The 17,118-nt window shown below is 32.8% G+C and overlaps 2 protein-coding genes across 2 annotated transcripts; both read right to left on the bottom strand.

The window, feature by feature from the left end:
* Positions 1-539: 539 nt before the first annotated feature.
* Positions 540-6,046, bottom strand: LOC123884800 (proteasome subunit alpha type-3). Its single transcript, XM_045934016.1, has 10 exons — positions 5,779-6,046; positions 5,289-5,328; positions 5,105-5,188; positions 4,361-4,434; positions 3,300-3,386; positions 3,131-3,215; positions 2,960-3,006; positions 1,931-1,996; positions 1,746-1,836; positions 540-813 (listed from the first exon to the last, which is right to left on the bottom strand). The coding sequence occupies exons 1-10, from the start codon at positions 5,880-5,882 to the stop codon at positions 742-744; spliced, it is 750 nt and encodes a 249-aa protein (XP_045789972.1). The 5' UTR covers positions 5,883-6,046; the 3' UTR covers positions 540-741.
* A 4,190-nt stretch (positions 6,047-10,236) lies between these two features.
* LOC123885827 (mitochondrial import receptor subunit TOM20-like) lies at positions 10,237-14,868 on the bottom strand. Its single transcript, XM_045935157.1, has 6 exons — positions 14,671-14,868; positions 14,264-14,342; positions 11,672-11,841; positions 11,545-11,592; positions 10,927-11,016; positions 10,237-10,645 (listed from the first exon to the last, which is right to left on the bottom strand). The coding sequence occupies exons 1-6, from the start codon at positions 14,770-14,772 to the stop codon at positions 10,511-10,513; spliced, it is 624 nt and encodes a 207-aa protein (XP_045791113.1). The 5' UTR covers positions 14,773-14,868; the 3' UTR covers positions 10,237-10,510.
* Between the last annotated feature and the right edge of the window lie 2,250 nt (positions 14,869-17,118).

Below are 17,118 nucleotides of genomic sequence, written 5' to 3'. Positions count from 1 at the left end.
GGACAGAGAATACCTTTGGTTTACTAAAGTTTCAATGGGATATGTGTTCAAGATTGGTTAAGCAAGAAACTGGTTAATTTAGGCAGTGATGCAGTTAAATATTTTCATGTAATTTGTCAATATTTGTTTTTACTTTGGTAATATAACACTATTGAAAGGGCGCCATTGTAAGTATTCAAATTACATCGAAACAAACTCGCACAGCACGTAAAATTTCTTGATCAACCATGGAGCACATGCCTACATTAACCATCCTAGAAGTCAATATAATTCAAAAGGAGCAACTTTCTCCAACTCCATATATTACTCCAAACGATTTATGCGATCCGAAAGTTCACAGTACAACGACCTTATTTCTGGAATGGCACATGACAATCACAAACATCTAAAAACTAGGATTAATGGAAAGAAAAAGGTTACAACTTAATCTTCTAATCCTATGAATGAAAAATGGAAATGATATTTAGAGTAATAGAAGATTAAGATATGTTTGGTTTCATAAAACATTTTCTCAAACCAAATATGGCGGCGAAGAAGGATTAAAATTCAGCACTAAATCAATTGATAAGAAAAGTATCTAAAGCACTTTGAAACAGTTCTCCACAGAAACAGAAACCAACAAGGGCATTGAATCATCAAGAAGCACTTTTGAAGCCTATGAACTTTCTATAGATGTTCCCAATGCTCTCATAGAAGTTAATGTAATACATCTTTTTGAGATAAACATTTTTAATCTGTTAATTAATCTGCATCCATTTCTTCAAGAGCTAATTTCGCTGCTGCTTTGGCTTCTTCTAGGAGCTCCTCTGGAACCTGCACATGATTAATTTAGTACCACGTATATAGATTTACAAGCAACAAAAACAAACGAAAACTACAAGTCTATGCAAACACTTGAAAGCATTTTTCCCTTAGAAAAGATTCAAGAACATGAATAAGCTTGTGTATTTGTTTTATGTCATCGCATGAGGAGAATGACATAAGAGGAGGGGTAGGGTCAGAGAGAGGGGAGCTACTAGAAGAGTAAAATTGTGCACTGACATGCTTGTTATGTTCCATGGAAAGATCTAGGTTCGTGGACAAGGATGCTTAGAGGTATAGTGTGCTTCTTCTCATTGTCAGAAATGGAAGTTTTGAAAACTATCATTATAGCAACGAAAACATACTAGCCATGATGGTCCAGAAACATTTCAGTTATATTTCATAAAGGTGCCATGAGTTGAAATGCAATACGTAAAAGGATGCATCCGCAAATATGCTTTGCTTATCAATATCATTAAAAACAGATCACAGAAAACAGCGATTTGTTTAAAGTCTGCTATGCTGTAGCTGCTATTTGACAACACTTTTACTCAATAACGTATTGCAGAACAATAGCGGTGTGTTCAAATTAAAATAAGTTATAGCACCCTTATTTGACAACACCGATGATTAAAGATCCTTCACACTAAATTAAAGATCCTTTGCCGAAAAATGTTTATAGAAAACCCTGACCTAACAATCAATCCACCAGTGGCATAAGTGACAATTCAAAGTCAGGCAGGATGTATTGTCATTACTCTAAATTGATATTTGATCCATCAAATTAAATGTCTTAAATGAGGTCCAGATACAATTTAAAAACTTTGGCTCCTTTTAATTTCTGAAAACATTCAGTTTTCATTTTCTAAAACTTATGTTTATTTTAAATTACTAACTTATGTTTCAGAAGATAGTAAAATAAAAAGTACACCCTGCTGCCTTACCTTTTCATGTTGACGGTTTGATTCGTCACACACCCAGCTCATTTCAAGTTCGAAATCTTTATCCTTTGCCTCGTCATGAACTCCATATATACTGCTTAGCCCATATAATTGCAAAAAGTGTTGTAAGTTTCACATTAAGAATATAAAAAGTAACGACAAACACTGGCAATAATCGCACTACTTACATCTTAGCTACTTCAATGACTGCTTTGCGGCAGGTCAAATCTTGAAGCTTCAACTTTTCAATTTCTCTGCCAAGACATTAACAAGATAACATTGTAAAACAGAAATACGACATTAACAGAAAAGGATAAGTACACCACAAACTATAAAATTTGTATTTGAGCTTCGGTTGCTGAGAGATGCGTGCAATATATCCCTTTGCATAAAAGGACAACAAAATCTTTTCTCACTAGGTTTGGATCAGCTAAATGCACTAAACCACACCGTAGTTTCTTATCATGGATTACGTCCAAAGATAGTCCCGTTCACCACCAAATCTCTCTTAATGACTTCTCGATCTCCCTCTACTTCTACTTATTGACTATCCTCTGTCTGGTCAACCCTCATTACAAGTATTTTTAAATTTATCAAATATAATAATTAATTTCACACAATAACATTGCACAGATATTATGGATTGGAGATGGTTCGGAGTTACAAAAACAAACATTAGTCAAATTGGTGAACATACTTAAACCAAATTATTGCATTTAAAGTTTATATTCTCCCTAGAACACAACAGCAACAGCCTCATACAAGAGAAAACTAGCACTTCCAAAGAAAAACCTCGTAGGTTTCAAAACACACATGTAGGTTGAGGGATGAACAGAGGGGGTGCAGATAAAACTTGCATGGTGCGAGAGTCGAGAGAAGGGCTTGAAGGATGAGGTGACATTATGAACCATTCTAATAATTATCCTACATATAAGCTACACATTTTAAAAGAAGTTCCGTGCAAGAGTTACTCCTATCTTGCTTGACCTTAGGCAGCTGATTGTCAAAATTAACCAACAGAAATTCCATGTAACAGAAACTCAAAGTAGTTATTATATTAGATAGCATGCAACGTTTTTTAATAGAAAATTAATATTGAAAGCAAAGGATACTAGTAAAAGGTATATTGTCCCTAGCTAAGACAGTAATAAAAAGGCAACCACAATTGTTGTTCAATTTAGTACTTAATTACATAACTATATTATATATCCACTTACGTTTTTGCAGCCTGTCTTCCCTTCCCAATTGCAGCGCCAAAATACCTCTAAAACAAATACCAATACAAACAAATCAGTACAAAAAATCACACGGAACTTAAAAAAAGTAATATTTGTAGCTCAGGCAACAATGAAAAGATTAGACACAGCCATTAAATAAACTAGACTCACATAGGAGACACCAGAAGGTTCGACCATGTACAACTGTGGTCCATCTCTGTCATAACCGCCTAGTATGACACCACATCCAAAAGGTCTGCAGCACCATTATAGATTGGTTATTAATATGTCGTAGAAAATATAACTTTAAAATGACTGCAGAGTGTTAGTCTCATTGAACCTGAGCCACCAATATAAAGTACAAAGGTGCACATAGCTAGCCACACGATCAGCAAGTTCCTTGACAGGAATTGGGTCACCATACACGCTGAAAACAAATATACGCCAGAATAAGCATTTTTTTCAACTCAACAAAATATACGCCAGAATAAACAAATATACGCAGAAAAACCATTAAGAAAACCTATGAATTATGAGATCATTATACTTCAAGTCATACAAAATAGCATGTCAAAACTATAATAACTCAACACTGTAAATCATGAACTTTGTTAATGACTTTGTTACTACATTGCCTCTTGCTTTGGTCATCAATCATCAAGCAGTATTTTATGAATACTCTAAAATATAAAGGGATCTTTAACTCATCACAACTTGCACATACTAACTACATTCAAGAAAATTTCCTATTTCAAGTTTCAACAAATTTTCACCTCTATATCAAGTTATCTAATTATTTCATTCAGTAAAAGACTGATGCCTGAGAGCTGACAATCAGATTCATGTATGGCTTCCACCAGGAGCACTATATCAATCCAAGGCCAAATATCAGCTAGCATTTAGATGTTTTAGAATCGTGATTAGTGGGCTATTTGTACGTGATGTTGTAACACATCATCTTAGTTTGGACGAAAGCTTTTGGTCTGATATATGTTAACACTTGTGCAGTGGACGGTAATCAGTTTGAACCTTGTTAGCCACAGGTAATTGATTTATCTCGAACCTCATGCACCTATGATAATCTTAACACCGTTAATACAGGCTTATAATAACCTAAAATGATTTGACGTTTCCTTTATAATAAGGTTTACTTCGACCAAAAATAAGGTTTAATTGGTACACGGGGTTTCAATTAGTCTCCCTAAAATATAATTGGTAAAATATCCTAGCTACTACTGCTTTTATCCTTGAGGAAAACATAGCTAAATCAAAAGAACTTATAATTCAGTTAGTCTATCTTATCCTTCCTAGCAGCAGCCAATTCAATCAACAAGAATTAAATAAGATGAAACGATGTACATAGTTTAGATAAAGTAAATGTTGCAAGCAAACGGAGCAAACCTGTCATAGTTAGTTGCTTCAGACTTAGCCCTGGCAACAATTTGCCTGCCGTCAGCTGCTAATCCTGCTACAGCCTAAAATTTGAAGATTTTATACATCAATATAAGTTTAAAGTATCATAACAACTAGAACTTGGTACGTAACATTATATGCTAATTGCTAAAGAAAACTACTTTTAAAATAGTATATCGAATGCAATGTTTAAACTCGGCTAACTGTATCACCAATGCATTGACCAGGCGCACACAAGAACTTCATCTAAATTGTATTATATTGGTATTGATATGGTATAGAACCGTGATTATTTCATTGACTTTTCTGATATTGACTTCCAATTAATAGAACCGTGATTATCCCAGTTTTGAGGTCGGCCGCTCCGCACCGTATCTGGGATTGACTACTATGTATGTGTTATATCGTTAATCTAAAATTTCTTATGCTTATATTCCATAAGAACTACCAAGGTGCGAAACAAATAACAATCCAGAACAAGAACACACAACAAAAGCATTAGAACCCTACTTCTAGCTAGTGCTAATTATCCATTAGATTAACCAGTGATAGAGTACATGATCTCTAATGTACACAAGACTTATACTTCTTCCCAATCTTTCACTCTTAGACATCAATTACTAGCACCACTTCAACACCAGCAATTAGTAAAGAAACCCAAGTCGTTCACAAATACAAAAAACAACAAAAACAGTAACAAGATGTGTAAGTAACAAAAAGACAACAAAGTACCATTCCAGAGTGTCGATGAACAGCGTGTATTCTTCTATTGGAACCCGGAAGCATCATTTTCGAAGGGATAAGCTTCTCGACACCCTAAAATCAACCAAATTTGCACAAAAAATTAACAAAAAAAATCAAAAACTAAAAAGGAAACCCTAAACTATCACAATAATAACAATCTAGATTAACTTACCAACACAATCCCATCTTTGCATTTGATACCAATAACAGTCCTGCAACAAAGTTTCAAATCTAAGATCACTAACTCAACAAAACAAATAACCTAAAAATAAAAACTACATTCCTTCAAAGAACTCAAATCCAAATCTTAAAAGAGCTAAAACCCATTATTAATTATTAATATTTAAAAAAAAAATAAAAAAAAAAATATCAAAATCGAAAATCACTATAACTCAAAACAAACAAAAATAACAACTGCACTTCATTGAAACCCATTCCAAATCATGAAAGAACAAAAACCCAAAATTTATATTTGAAAAAAGATGAATCAAAAATCGAATATCTCTAGCTGAAAACAAAAAAAAAACCTAAAATTACAAACTAAATTTCATCAAAACCCTTGATTCCAAATCATAAAACAACTAAAACCCATTATTAATATCACAATAAATTTCCAAAAGATGAATTAAAAATCGAAGCTTGAGAGAAAATTTGTAACCTACCCGCTATTATCGACAGCTTTGGCAGCGTATTCGATCTGGAAAACGCGACCATCAGGAGAGAAAGTAGTGACGGATAGATCGTAACCTGTTCCGATGCTACTCATATTGTTGAATGATTTTGAAGAATTTGAAGATTTTGATTTTGAAACTTATGTGTGAGAAACTTTGGAGAAGAAGAAAATATAAAGAGGGTTTAGCTTGTTCAAGAGTTAACTGCGTGAGGGAGTGGAAGTTATATGAAATTGCATATGTGACTTGTCATTTATACAAAATTGCAAGTTTGTCTTGAAAATATATAGGGTTGCTTATTTTACCCTTTTATTTAATTTTTTTTTTTTTTTGCACAACATCTTTTAATTTAATTTTGTTTATGGTTCCCAAATTTTGGATTGATATTTTAAGAGATTATTGTGGGAAAAAAAAAAGAATTTATATGATTGTATTGATTTCTTTTTAATGTTTTTTTTATAAGCAAATGATATTATAAGGGAGTACAAGGGGGTACTCAATCCCTTACAACAAAGGACAAGAATATCAAGAATTAAGAATACAAGTCATCAAATCTAAACACCAATTAGGAAAAGGAATACAAGCTTTACGACCAAACCGACGTGAAAAAACCCCTATAGACATCATGGAATAAAGCAGCCATCGCCCACATCCTTTTTCTATATCTCCTTATTATATCAATATACACAAAAACTGAGGGACATAGATCTAGCTCACTGAGTCCACACAAAAGCGCGTAAGACAATGAAGCAAACAAACTTCCGGTTAATCCTAAAAGACAAAATAGAAGTTCTAAAAATTCAAGGCGGATGAACCTACCATCAACAAGACTATGGTCCACGTATCAGCTACTTTCTACAACAAGCAATAAACGATGATGGTTTTTTCAAACTAAACTGTCTGAAATCAAGGAATGATACATATATTGAGATAGATAGACAATACGAAACCTCTCTATCAACCTCTAACGAATCAAGTCTTGTTGAAAGCAACTCAAAACCAATCGAAAGTCATATCGAGGGATGGTCCATCATGGAACTGAGCACCACGAGCACAAAAAACAACAATAAACCGGCAAACCCATTGGCACGACGAGCGACTACTACCGTCAACACGAAGTACCGACACATTGAGTCCTTTCGAGCGATATCAGGCCAAACCAGGTCATGATGAATTTAGCTCGTGGAAGCTTCCTACAAAATCGATTCCTCCGACAACCATTGTTGATTTGCCATTCTACATATGTTGAAAACAACGAATCAACATAAGCTTGTAAAATTAATGAATCAAGCTAGGGACGTCACATTACATATACATAAGTCGGGATTCGAATCCTAAACACTCCGTTTGTCCACTTTTAATGTTTTTTTTTCGAGTTTCTAATCATTGGGCTACTTCAAAAAAATGAATGAATAAAAAAAATAAAAAAATAAATGAAAATAAAATTACATTGAAGAACTCACAATAGCAAGCAAGTCGCGTTAAGAGAAAGAACCACACATTCATTATGTGAGTCCCTGGCGGTTTTAAGATTTTAAGGGATTGAGTGGGATTGTTAAATTAGAGTGGTATTTATATTTTCGAACTAAAACAGTTTCACAAATTTCACTCTACAAAGAAAATCCAACAAAATTTGTATATTTTTAATTATCCATAGAAATTTTATAAGTTGTGAGACATTTTAATTGACTACCACCGAATTTCATTGGCCTTGATAAAAAAAAAATCACAATTGTCAATACCACAAAAAATTATTTAAATTTATTAAACTTTTTTATTAAATACCCCAAAATTTTATTCTGTCATAAAAAAATCTTTAATAATCCCTTAAATTTCAATCCAATACGATTCTAATTTTTGTTCTTCAATTAGAGATTATATGTAACAAATGACTAGAATGGTTTTGCCTCTTTAATTCACTATTTTACCAATCACAAAAATATACTTTTTCTGGTACTTTTTATAAGAAACATTTTGAAAAAAATCACACAGATCAATGAAACACATTTAACATAGTTATTTTCATTTAAATTTATTATATGTATACCCTTATTTGATTACTCTTTATTCAACTAACTTACTTATTTTTAAATTCTCTCTCATAATAAATAAGGGCATAAGTGAAATTGAACATTTAAAATATTTGAAAATTGGTCAAAGTTTCTTAAAAAAATGACCAATTTTTTGCCCTAAGTGTTTCTTATAAAAAGGACCGGAGGGAGTATGTTGTTAATCATTATTTTAACATATATAGCATCTCATTAACTACTTTGACTATTTTTTTTCTCACCACAGTATGTGGTAGACTGTCTAATCTGATTCGGTGGGTCAGTTTAGATATCAAGTGGTTTCAGCCCCCTCTCAATCACAGTTGCGGGAAATTAAATCGTAATTTTAAAGAAAATACACATAATTAATCACTTATCTATAATCTATAACATTATATAAAAAGGATAGGTGAGTTTGGGATGGACTTTTCAATATACCTATTTTACCCTTGAATTAGTTTCACAACTTCCATTAACTAATCAATTTAAAAAATTCAAATCATAAAAATGGGAATAAGTGGCAAATGGGTTGCCTATACATGAATGATTACCAACTTAATACTACATCTATACTATATATCTATAACATTATATAAAAAGGATAGGTGAGTTTGGGATGGACTTTTCAATATACCTATTTTACCCTTGAGTTAGTTTCACAACTTCCATTAACTAATCAATTTAAAAAATTCAAATCATAAAAATGGGAATAAGTGGCAAATGGGTTGCCTATACATGAATGATTACCAACTTAATACTACATCTATACTATATAAAAAGATAATACAAATATTTTTTGTGTCGATTTTTCATAATACCAACAATATTCTTATTTTTTTAGCAATAAAAATCTTTTATTAACAAATTCATCATAACATAAGACTTTTTTTTTTGAACATAAGTTAGATACGCGACTGTCTGGCCCGCTAGTTTTACATAGCTTTTTTAAAAAAAAAGTGTAAATTTGTGAAAAAAAAATAAAAAAATTGACGTACATAACATAATTTAATCTATATCTATAACAATATATAAAGACAAAAATACTTTTGTGGTGTATCCTATTTTCTTTCCAATTTTACCCTTCATATATTGCAAAAAAAATAAAAAATTTGTTTTTAAAGGGCGGAAGTTTAAGTCAGTTACCATATTTCAAAAACAAAATATAACTACTCTCTAAAATTAAAACACCAAAACAAATTATATGTCTTTATTTTTGCCTAATTTCACCGTTTCTTCTATTCATATTAATTTCGTACTAATATAGGTAGATTAACAACCTAAGTGAGGATGATGTCCATTCAAATTTAGAGGCTTTTCATGCACCTTAATGAAACACTTCTCTTAATAGCACCTCAATGAAGGTGTCTTTGAACATCTAAACAATCTTTAAAGCCTTGGAATTAGGGGAAAACGTCTAAAAGTTTTAGCCAAAACCTTCTAAGCTTTCTTATTTTTCTTATATGCAAAGTTGCTAACAAGATTCAACAGAGTCCCCTCCATTTCAAAATGAGTGTCATTTAAACTTTTTACACAAATTAAGAAATATAATGATGCTCTTAAAAAAAAACATAAATACAATGTTGTCAAAATACATTACAATTTTACTAAACTAAACTAATCTTACTATTGATGTAATGCTTTGAAAGTAGTATACATTCAATTAATTAGTGTACAAATGAAAGTGAAATACCACTTTTATATTGAAGTGTAAATAACATTCATTCCAAAACAAATTATTTTTGCTAAAATAACATCAATTTATATTTATAATAGAACAATTGGAGAACACCACAAATATGCAGTTAGAAAATAAATGCAGGTAAGAAAATCACAAACAATAAGTTTAGAGATATCAACTATGGAAATGATAATGGAGTATTATTTATCAATCCACCATGGAACACCAAAAATATGCAGTCATTAGGGAAAAGGAAAACATCAAATTTTCTATAGTGAAGTTCTAATACTCCTATCATGCCTTTAGTTTATTATCTGAAATCAAATGTTAATCTAATTTCAAACTATCATAGTTAGTGGTCGAACCCTCTGGTATGTTTGGGTATCAACTTATTTTATTATTCTTGTTTCTTTTGCTATGACTCTTGTAATTATTTTGTAGTCTATTTTGGTACACCTTGTGCTGAGAAGACTACTTGACTGGTTTATAATATATTCCATTTTTGCTTTTTTTTTTAAAAAAAAAAACAAAAACTGAATATGGAATTTATAATAGAGACGTACATATCTTCTCTCAATAACTATGAAGATGTACAAAAAGTTTTTGCATCTCAAATAAAGATCTTTAAAAATAAAGAACACTTCTCTCAATAACTGAATTGGTTATCATTGGGTTCTGTTTCTAAAGATTTGTATTACAATTTTCTATAAAGACCTTTAAAAATAGAGAACAAAAATGTTTTTATTTAGATGTGAATCAGAAATTTCTTCAAACCAAATGTCAGCCAACTACTCAATCCAATTATATGGGTGAACCTATGTACCATCATTGATAACTACTCAACCCAATTATAATAAGATAAAATTTCATATGATGGATAATTAAATGGTTACACCATGAAAAAACATTACAACAGTCAAAAACAAAATAATAAGCGGCGGCGCAAATCAAATGTGATTCTCATTAACCAACAATGTATCAAATCAAATGGCTTCACTTATCGTGGAGGTGGGGGAGGTGGTGGTGGCACGTTTGATTTTGCGAAACCCACCCATGCAACAATGCCAACAGCAAGGATTACCCATCCAAGTACGTCAAACTTGAAAGTATCATCCTTCTTTTTCTTTTGAGTCTGAAAAGTAATCAAATAATCAGGTGAAAAATGAACACAACTTAAATATGAAATGTGTCTGCAATCAGAGAACATTGCACATATAAACAGCATATTTGAACTTATGTAACCAAGTCTTAGTGCAAATGCTAAACCTATAGATTAATAACTAAAACATATACTGTGGGTGGAAAAGAAATTAAGAGAAAACTGTACAATTGCATTGGATTTACTGGAGAGAAAAAAAAATCAAATAGAAAACAATAGTAGAAAGGTAAAAAGACAAACAGTAACTTTTATACCTTTGTACCAGAAGAAGAAGAAGGCCCAGTTGCGCCTGCTGATTGCTGACCTAATCCATGCTTATGGATTTCAACATGTAGCTCAGGGGCCTTTAAAAAAAGTGTATTAGTAAATTAAATGGACCGGTAACAAGTGTAAGAACAGTTAGCGAGGCAGACCAAAAGGTGGAAATCAAATACATTCCCTCAAATTAAGAAAGAAAAAAAAAAAAAAAAAGAAGCACTTTTTAAAAAGAAATAAGGGTTTCAAGGTTGGACATATCCAGCATTGGAAAAGCTTGGAACTGAAAAGACTTGGCACAATAACATTGTGAAAATTCAAAAATCGATCTAATCTAATATGTACCTCATTGAAAAGGAAACACTATTCATTCTACTTCTCTGACCATAAATTTATTTTAGGAAAAAATTTGTTTATGACAGGTGATCGAAAAAACTGACATAGCAGGTCATCTTATTTAAAAGGAACACATGTTGATAATCCTTATACAGCTTGCCATCTTAAAGGGAACACCAGTGAACTCCTTCAATAAGGGAACACCATATAAATCGACCCAAAAACTGTAATAAACACAGCGACAGCGTGACATTACTAAACCATTACATTGCAAAACATACCTTAGCAGCCACTTCCAACGATTTGCGGTAAAGTTCATTTGAAGGTTCCTGTGTAAAACAAAAATCACCGTGTTACACATTACTTTTACAAGTCAACAGTAAAACACTTCCCAAATTAAAACTGTACCTCATCAACAGCTTGTTGAAAGTACACAACTGCTTTGTCAAAATGAACTTTAGCCTCATCAGGGTCTGGGTTCAAAAATGCTTGTGAAGTCAGAGCATTTCCCAAACACCAAAGAGCATCATGCTTGTTGGGATTCACAGTAAGAGCCTCCTCCAGCTTTGAAATAGCATCTGAAAATATAGTTTCAGGTGAGAAAAACTACGGATAAAAGAGGACCGAAGCCAGCAACTACGGATAAAACTACAGATAAAAAATACGAGTAGCAACTCCTTTTACATCATTAATGTATCTCTGTCTAATTTGATCAGGACATATATCATAAAGCACTAGCTCTCCAGTTCCACAACACCCTAACATAGTATTCGAGATACAATGTATTGAAGAATATAACTCTAGTTAGTAACTCTAGTTGAATATTGAATACAGCTGGCAATGTAGAAGTGCCACCTAAGCTGCAAGTCTAAAGGACTATAAATATGTACAGTGTATTGAATCCATTCAAGAAATGAAAACTTAGATTTCAGTTACAGAATCAGTTACATTCTCTCTTCTCTCTCTTTCTTTTTAGAATCTTCAGATTCTTCTCACCATAACAATGGTGGTTTTCTAATACATAGCAAGACCAACTGCCCACATATTTGCTTCTCAATAGGTGTGACCAATGTAGTCAGGTTCGCGCACCGGGTCGTAGGATCGTACGATCCTACGTGCTCATGAAGGCTAAACGAGCTAAGAACCCATGGAGGTTCGTTTTTGGGGCATTTTGAAGTCAGGTTCGCGCATTTTTGTGGTGGTGCGTAAAGCAGATACCAGGTTCGTAAAAAAAAAACGATTTGGGTTTAAAATTGGTTGGGCCTTGCAGTCAAACCGGGTCGGGTCAAGACACAGAGTACAAAACACGCTTCTTTTTTCTCAGAAACCCTAAGAAAAATACGCAGAGAAGAAAGAAAGGCCGTCATGTGTATTCTCAATTCTTCAATCGTGATTCAGCCTTGCTTCCTTCATAACATCTCGTTCCTTTCCTTTTGTTTCCTTTTGTTTCCTTTTGTTTCCTCTGTTTCAAACCTAACATCTCGTTCCTTTCCTTCACTTTCGTTTCATCTCACCTCTCTGTTTCAAACCATCTCTCTGTTTTCATCTCATCCATCTCTCTGTTTTCATCTATCTCATCTCTCTGTTTCAAACCATCTCTCTGTTTTCATCTCATCCATCTCTCTATTTTCATCTATCTCATTTTTTCCTTTATCCTGTCTGTGTTTAATTGTGAATGATGCATAGGCCGTTGGTTACTTATTTTATTAACTTAGTACTTGGTTGGTTATGAAGTTATGAACAATTGGAATGATATATATATGAAATATTAATTAAGTTTATTGTGTTCATGTATTATTATTATTATTATTATTATTATTATTATTATTATTATTATTATTATTATTATTATTATTTTGTGGTTCTGTGTATATGTATATATGTGAAGTTACCATTTTACCCTTAAGTAGGTTCTTACGAATCGAGCTACGATCCCGACCTTACGACCCTCCACCAGCCTCCCGATCCTACGTAGGATCGCGAACCTGACTACATTGGGTGTGACTAACGATCACCTCCCAGTCTCGCTCAAGAAGTTGTCGAATCCTTTGCACTAATCTCCAGTCACTAGCACTAGCTGTCTCTTTATTGCTGATGCTCTTAATAACCGCCTCTGAATCAATGTGCACCTCCACCACCTTGAAACGTTTATCATAAACCAATTGCAGTTCAAGTAACACACCCAACAACTCTGCTACATATGCACTACCATTCCAAATACCTTCAGAAAAACCACCAAGCCATTCCCCATCAACTCCACGAATTAAACCACCACAGCCCGCCAAACAACTATCTTTACTAGCACCATCAGTGTTTAATTTAACCCAGCCTTCTTGAGGTGCTTTCCAACTCGTTGGCACTGCCTGTAATTTATAATATTAGAAGTTTGCTTAGCCAAATTATACGCCTTCAATTTGTTGTAGACCACAGCCCAGTCTAACATAATTTTCCTGGTGTACTTTTAATCACAAGCCAATGCCCAATACTCATTCCACCTCAAATCATGCTGCCAGACCCCATTATAATCAACATTCAAAACAATCCACTCTTTCAAATTGCTATTGAAAAATTCAACTCTCAAAGCTACAGGCACTATATCCATAAAGCAACAGCATGAACACAATCTCTCAAAGCATCAATTTATCAACTAGCAGTAACTGTGTATCTGGATTCAAATTCGAGCCTCTCAGGTCAAAATTGTGAAAATTAGGTATCTATGTCTCTCTTATTAAAAAAAGTTCATAAATATTTACACGGAAAGAGAGCCAGTCAGCAAACACAAATTTCACACGATATATATGAAAATTTTCATACAAGATCCATTACTCCATATCATAATATGTCCCCTAAGCATTCGTCACACATTACGCCTTCTAGGAGTTTAAAAACTTAAAAAATAAAATAAAAAACCCTCAAAACACAAGTCTAAACACAGCCCAAAAACAATTTAATAAAAACACATCTAAAAAAAATCAGCAAAAATTGTGGAAAATTAAGCACCTTGGGTCATCTTTTTTGACTCGGGAAGATTCTGAAACTGAGACAACTCTAACAAAGCTCCACCCCATCTTGTCAAATTCTGCAGAGATTCAAAATAACAAAAACCAAAATTAATACACAAAATTTCAAAAACTATAATTATACACAATTTCTGACACAGACACTCAATCATATGTACCAAAAACAATTCCAGAAATTATACAAAATTTCCAACAACACAATAATTCATCCTCATGTACCCAAAATTTCTAACACAACAAATAATCAATAAAAACAGATTTATCTGGACAATAACCGAAACAAAAATCAATAAAAAAATAATCATGAATCAATGCATCAAAATAAAGTAGAAATATAAAAACAATCAAAAAAATTGGGGAAGTAGAGAGAGAGAGAGAGAGACGAACGTCGGCATCGAGAGGGTTTTTGATGTATTCAGTTTCAGCAATTTTACGTGCATGCTCGAAGAACAAAATGCGATCGAAATCGTCTTGTTGTTGCAAATCCATGGAATCACTTTCGTCGATCGAATTTGTGTTTCTAGGGTTTTGGGTTTTGAGTGATGTTTTGAGGTTAGGGAATTGAGCACTGATAAATAAACTCAGTTTTTTTTTTTATATATATTTAAATAAAGTTTTCTTTTTTTTTTTATTGAAATATTTAAATAAAGTGAGTTTGAGATTAAGCCACTAGGTGAGAGATTTAAATAGTACGTTACAAGTTTTTAATTTGATCGTCTGACTTTTATAAATTTGTAATTTTGATCCGTTAATTTTTATAATTGGCTTTTAATTTTCATGAACTTGCGATTTTGAACTTCTGACCAAGCCCACACACATATGGCACATATGGCTGCCTCAAAAAAAAAATGACAAATGACTCACATTTTTTTTTTTTTTTTAAAACTTGGTATGCAGTCTTAGAACCGACTAATCCAAGGGGATCAATCTCACCGTCCACTTGTGGGGGCCCCATTTAAAATCAGAGTTTCTTTTGCTCTGTATGGACTTAGCCTACCAAAATTGGCACCAGGGAAAATCAAACTTGAGACCTTGAGAGGAGCATACTCCAAGGACCCAAGCCATCACCACTAGACCAACCCCAAGTGACTCACATGTTACGTCGGTACATGTAGCAAGTCATGTTGATATGACATCTGCGTCATTGTCCATGCGGCAAAACATAGTGGGGACATATGAGTTACTTGCCACATGTGCATTGACTTGACCAAAATCGGTGGGGGCATCCTTTTGCAAAATGGACTAAAATTAGGGAGTGAAAATCGTAAGTTTGTGAAAATTAGGAGGCAAAAAACTTAATTTAGATTAAATTAAAAGAAAATATTATTCGTAAAATAATAAAGATTTTTATTTTATAAAAAAAATATAAGTAGAAATTTATATTTATCACTTTATTTATGGTTTATACTATGTATAGATATAGATAGATAGATAGAAATATATTAAGGTGTAAGCGGATCAGAAAAATTGATTAAAGGACAAATCGAACAAAATCGAAAATTAATCGATTTGGTTCGGTTCAGATCAAAAACCAAAACAAACCGAAACAAATTGAACTTGTTTCGTTAATTTCTCATACTTCAATTTTAAAAACCAATGAATCATATCAAACCTTACTAATACTACTTTTATATATATATAAATATATATGTTAGATAAAATAATACTCCCTCTGTCCCAAAATATAAGAAAAAATTGGTCAATCAAAGTTAATATATTTAGTCCAAATTTTAATCAAATATATCAACTTTCTTTGACAAATTTTCCATTATATTTTGCTACGGAGGAAATATGATTTATTGTATAACAACTTATGAGAATATATTTTTTTACAAAGGAAATGAAATAAAGTATGTTAGTTTATACCGAAAAACAATAGCATAAAATACAGATGATTAATGTAATTTTTGAAGAATTTTTTTTTTTATAAATCCATCGACCATACCGTGAAGTAAAAAAATAATGTGTGATATAATAGTCACAAGATAAATGAATCAATTTTTGTTAGATATGATTCTCAACTATGAGAAAGAAAAATTGTATGTATGTGTGTTTCCATGATCTATCTATCTATGCAATAATAAAGAGAAGAGATAGAATATTAGACACACAAGGTCTTATACAAAGTTCACTCAAGGTGTGATACTCTAATCCTTCAAATTGATTTTGAGAAACTCCCCTCAATTTATGTTATGCATTAGACATGGGAAATTTATAAAGAAAACTCCCCTCAATTTGAGCATACATGCATCTAATCAATTGAGAAATAAATATTGAATCATAAAACTGCATTTTTCATTTAATAGTGAAACCACTTGGTTAGGGAGGAATCATTTGATGATGATGAAGGATGTGCTGAACATGCACTTACCATGTATTTAGCAGTGTGTAGAAATCAAGGGAACGGCATTGTCTATCATCTTGTCGAGGTCGTTGTTGTTGGTATAAGGTTTTCCATTCCTCTCATGCTATCGACGTTGAGCGCGATCTAGGGCCCCTGACCTCCCTAGTGTCATAGACTTTTTCTTTGGCGTATCTTGACCTTTTCTCCGCGTTGCTTTTCTCACCCTTTATGTAGCATTTGGCTCTTTTCATCACCTCATGCATTGAAGTTGCAAGCTTTTGAGCCAGGGACTCGTTGAAATGACCTATCTTTAAACCATTTTGGAAGGCAGCTACAAACATTTCTTGATTAGAGTTAGATACCTTAATTGTGGCCTCGTTGTATTGGGCGAGGTACTCCCGGAACGGAAAGTGATTCTCATTGAACACTACATGTCTTGATACAAACACTCTTTCATGAGAGTTGACACACTTGTAGCCTTTGTGAGCATT

The sequence above is a fragment of the Trifolium pratense genome, linkage group LG5, assembly GCF_020283565.1.
Source record: "Trifolium pratense cultivar HEN17-A07 linkage group LG5, ARS_RC_1.1, whole genome shotgun sequence".
NCBI lineage: Eukaryota > Viridiplantae > Streptophyta > Magnoliopsida > Fabales > Fabaceae > Trifolium > Trifolium pratense.
Note: the sequence above shows the minus strand (reverse complement) of the source record. Positions and strands in the feature narration are given on the sequence as shown.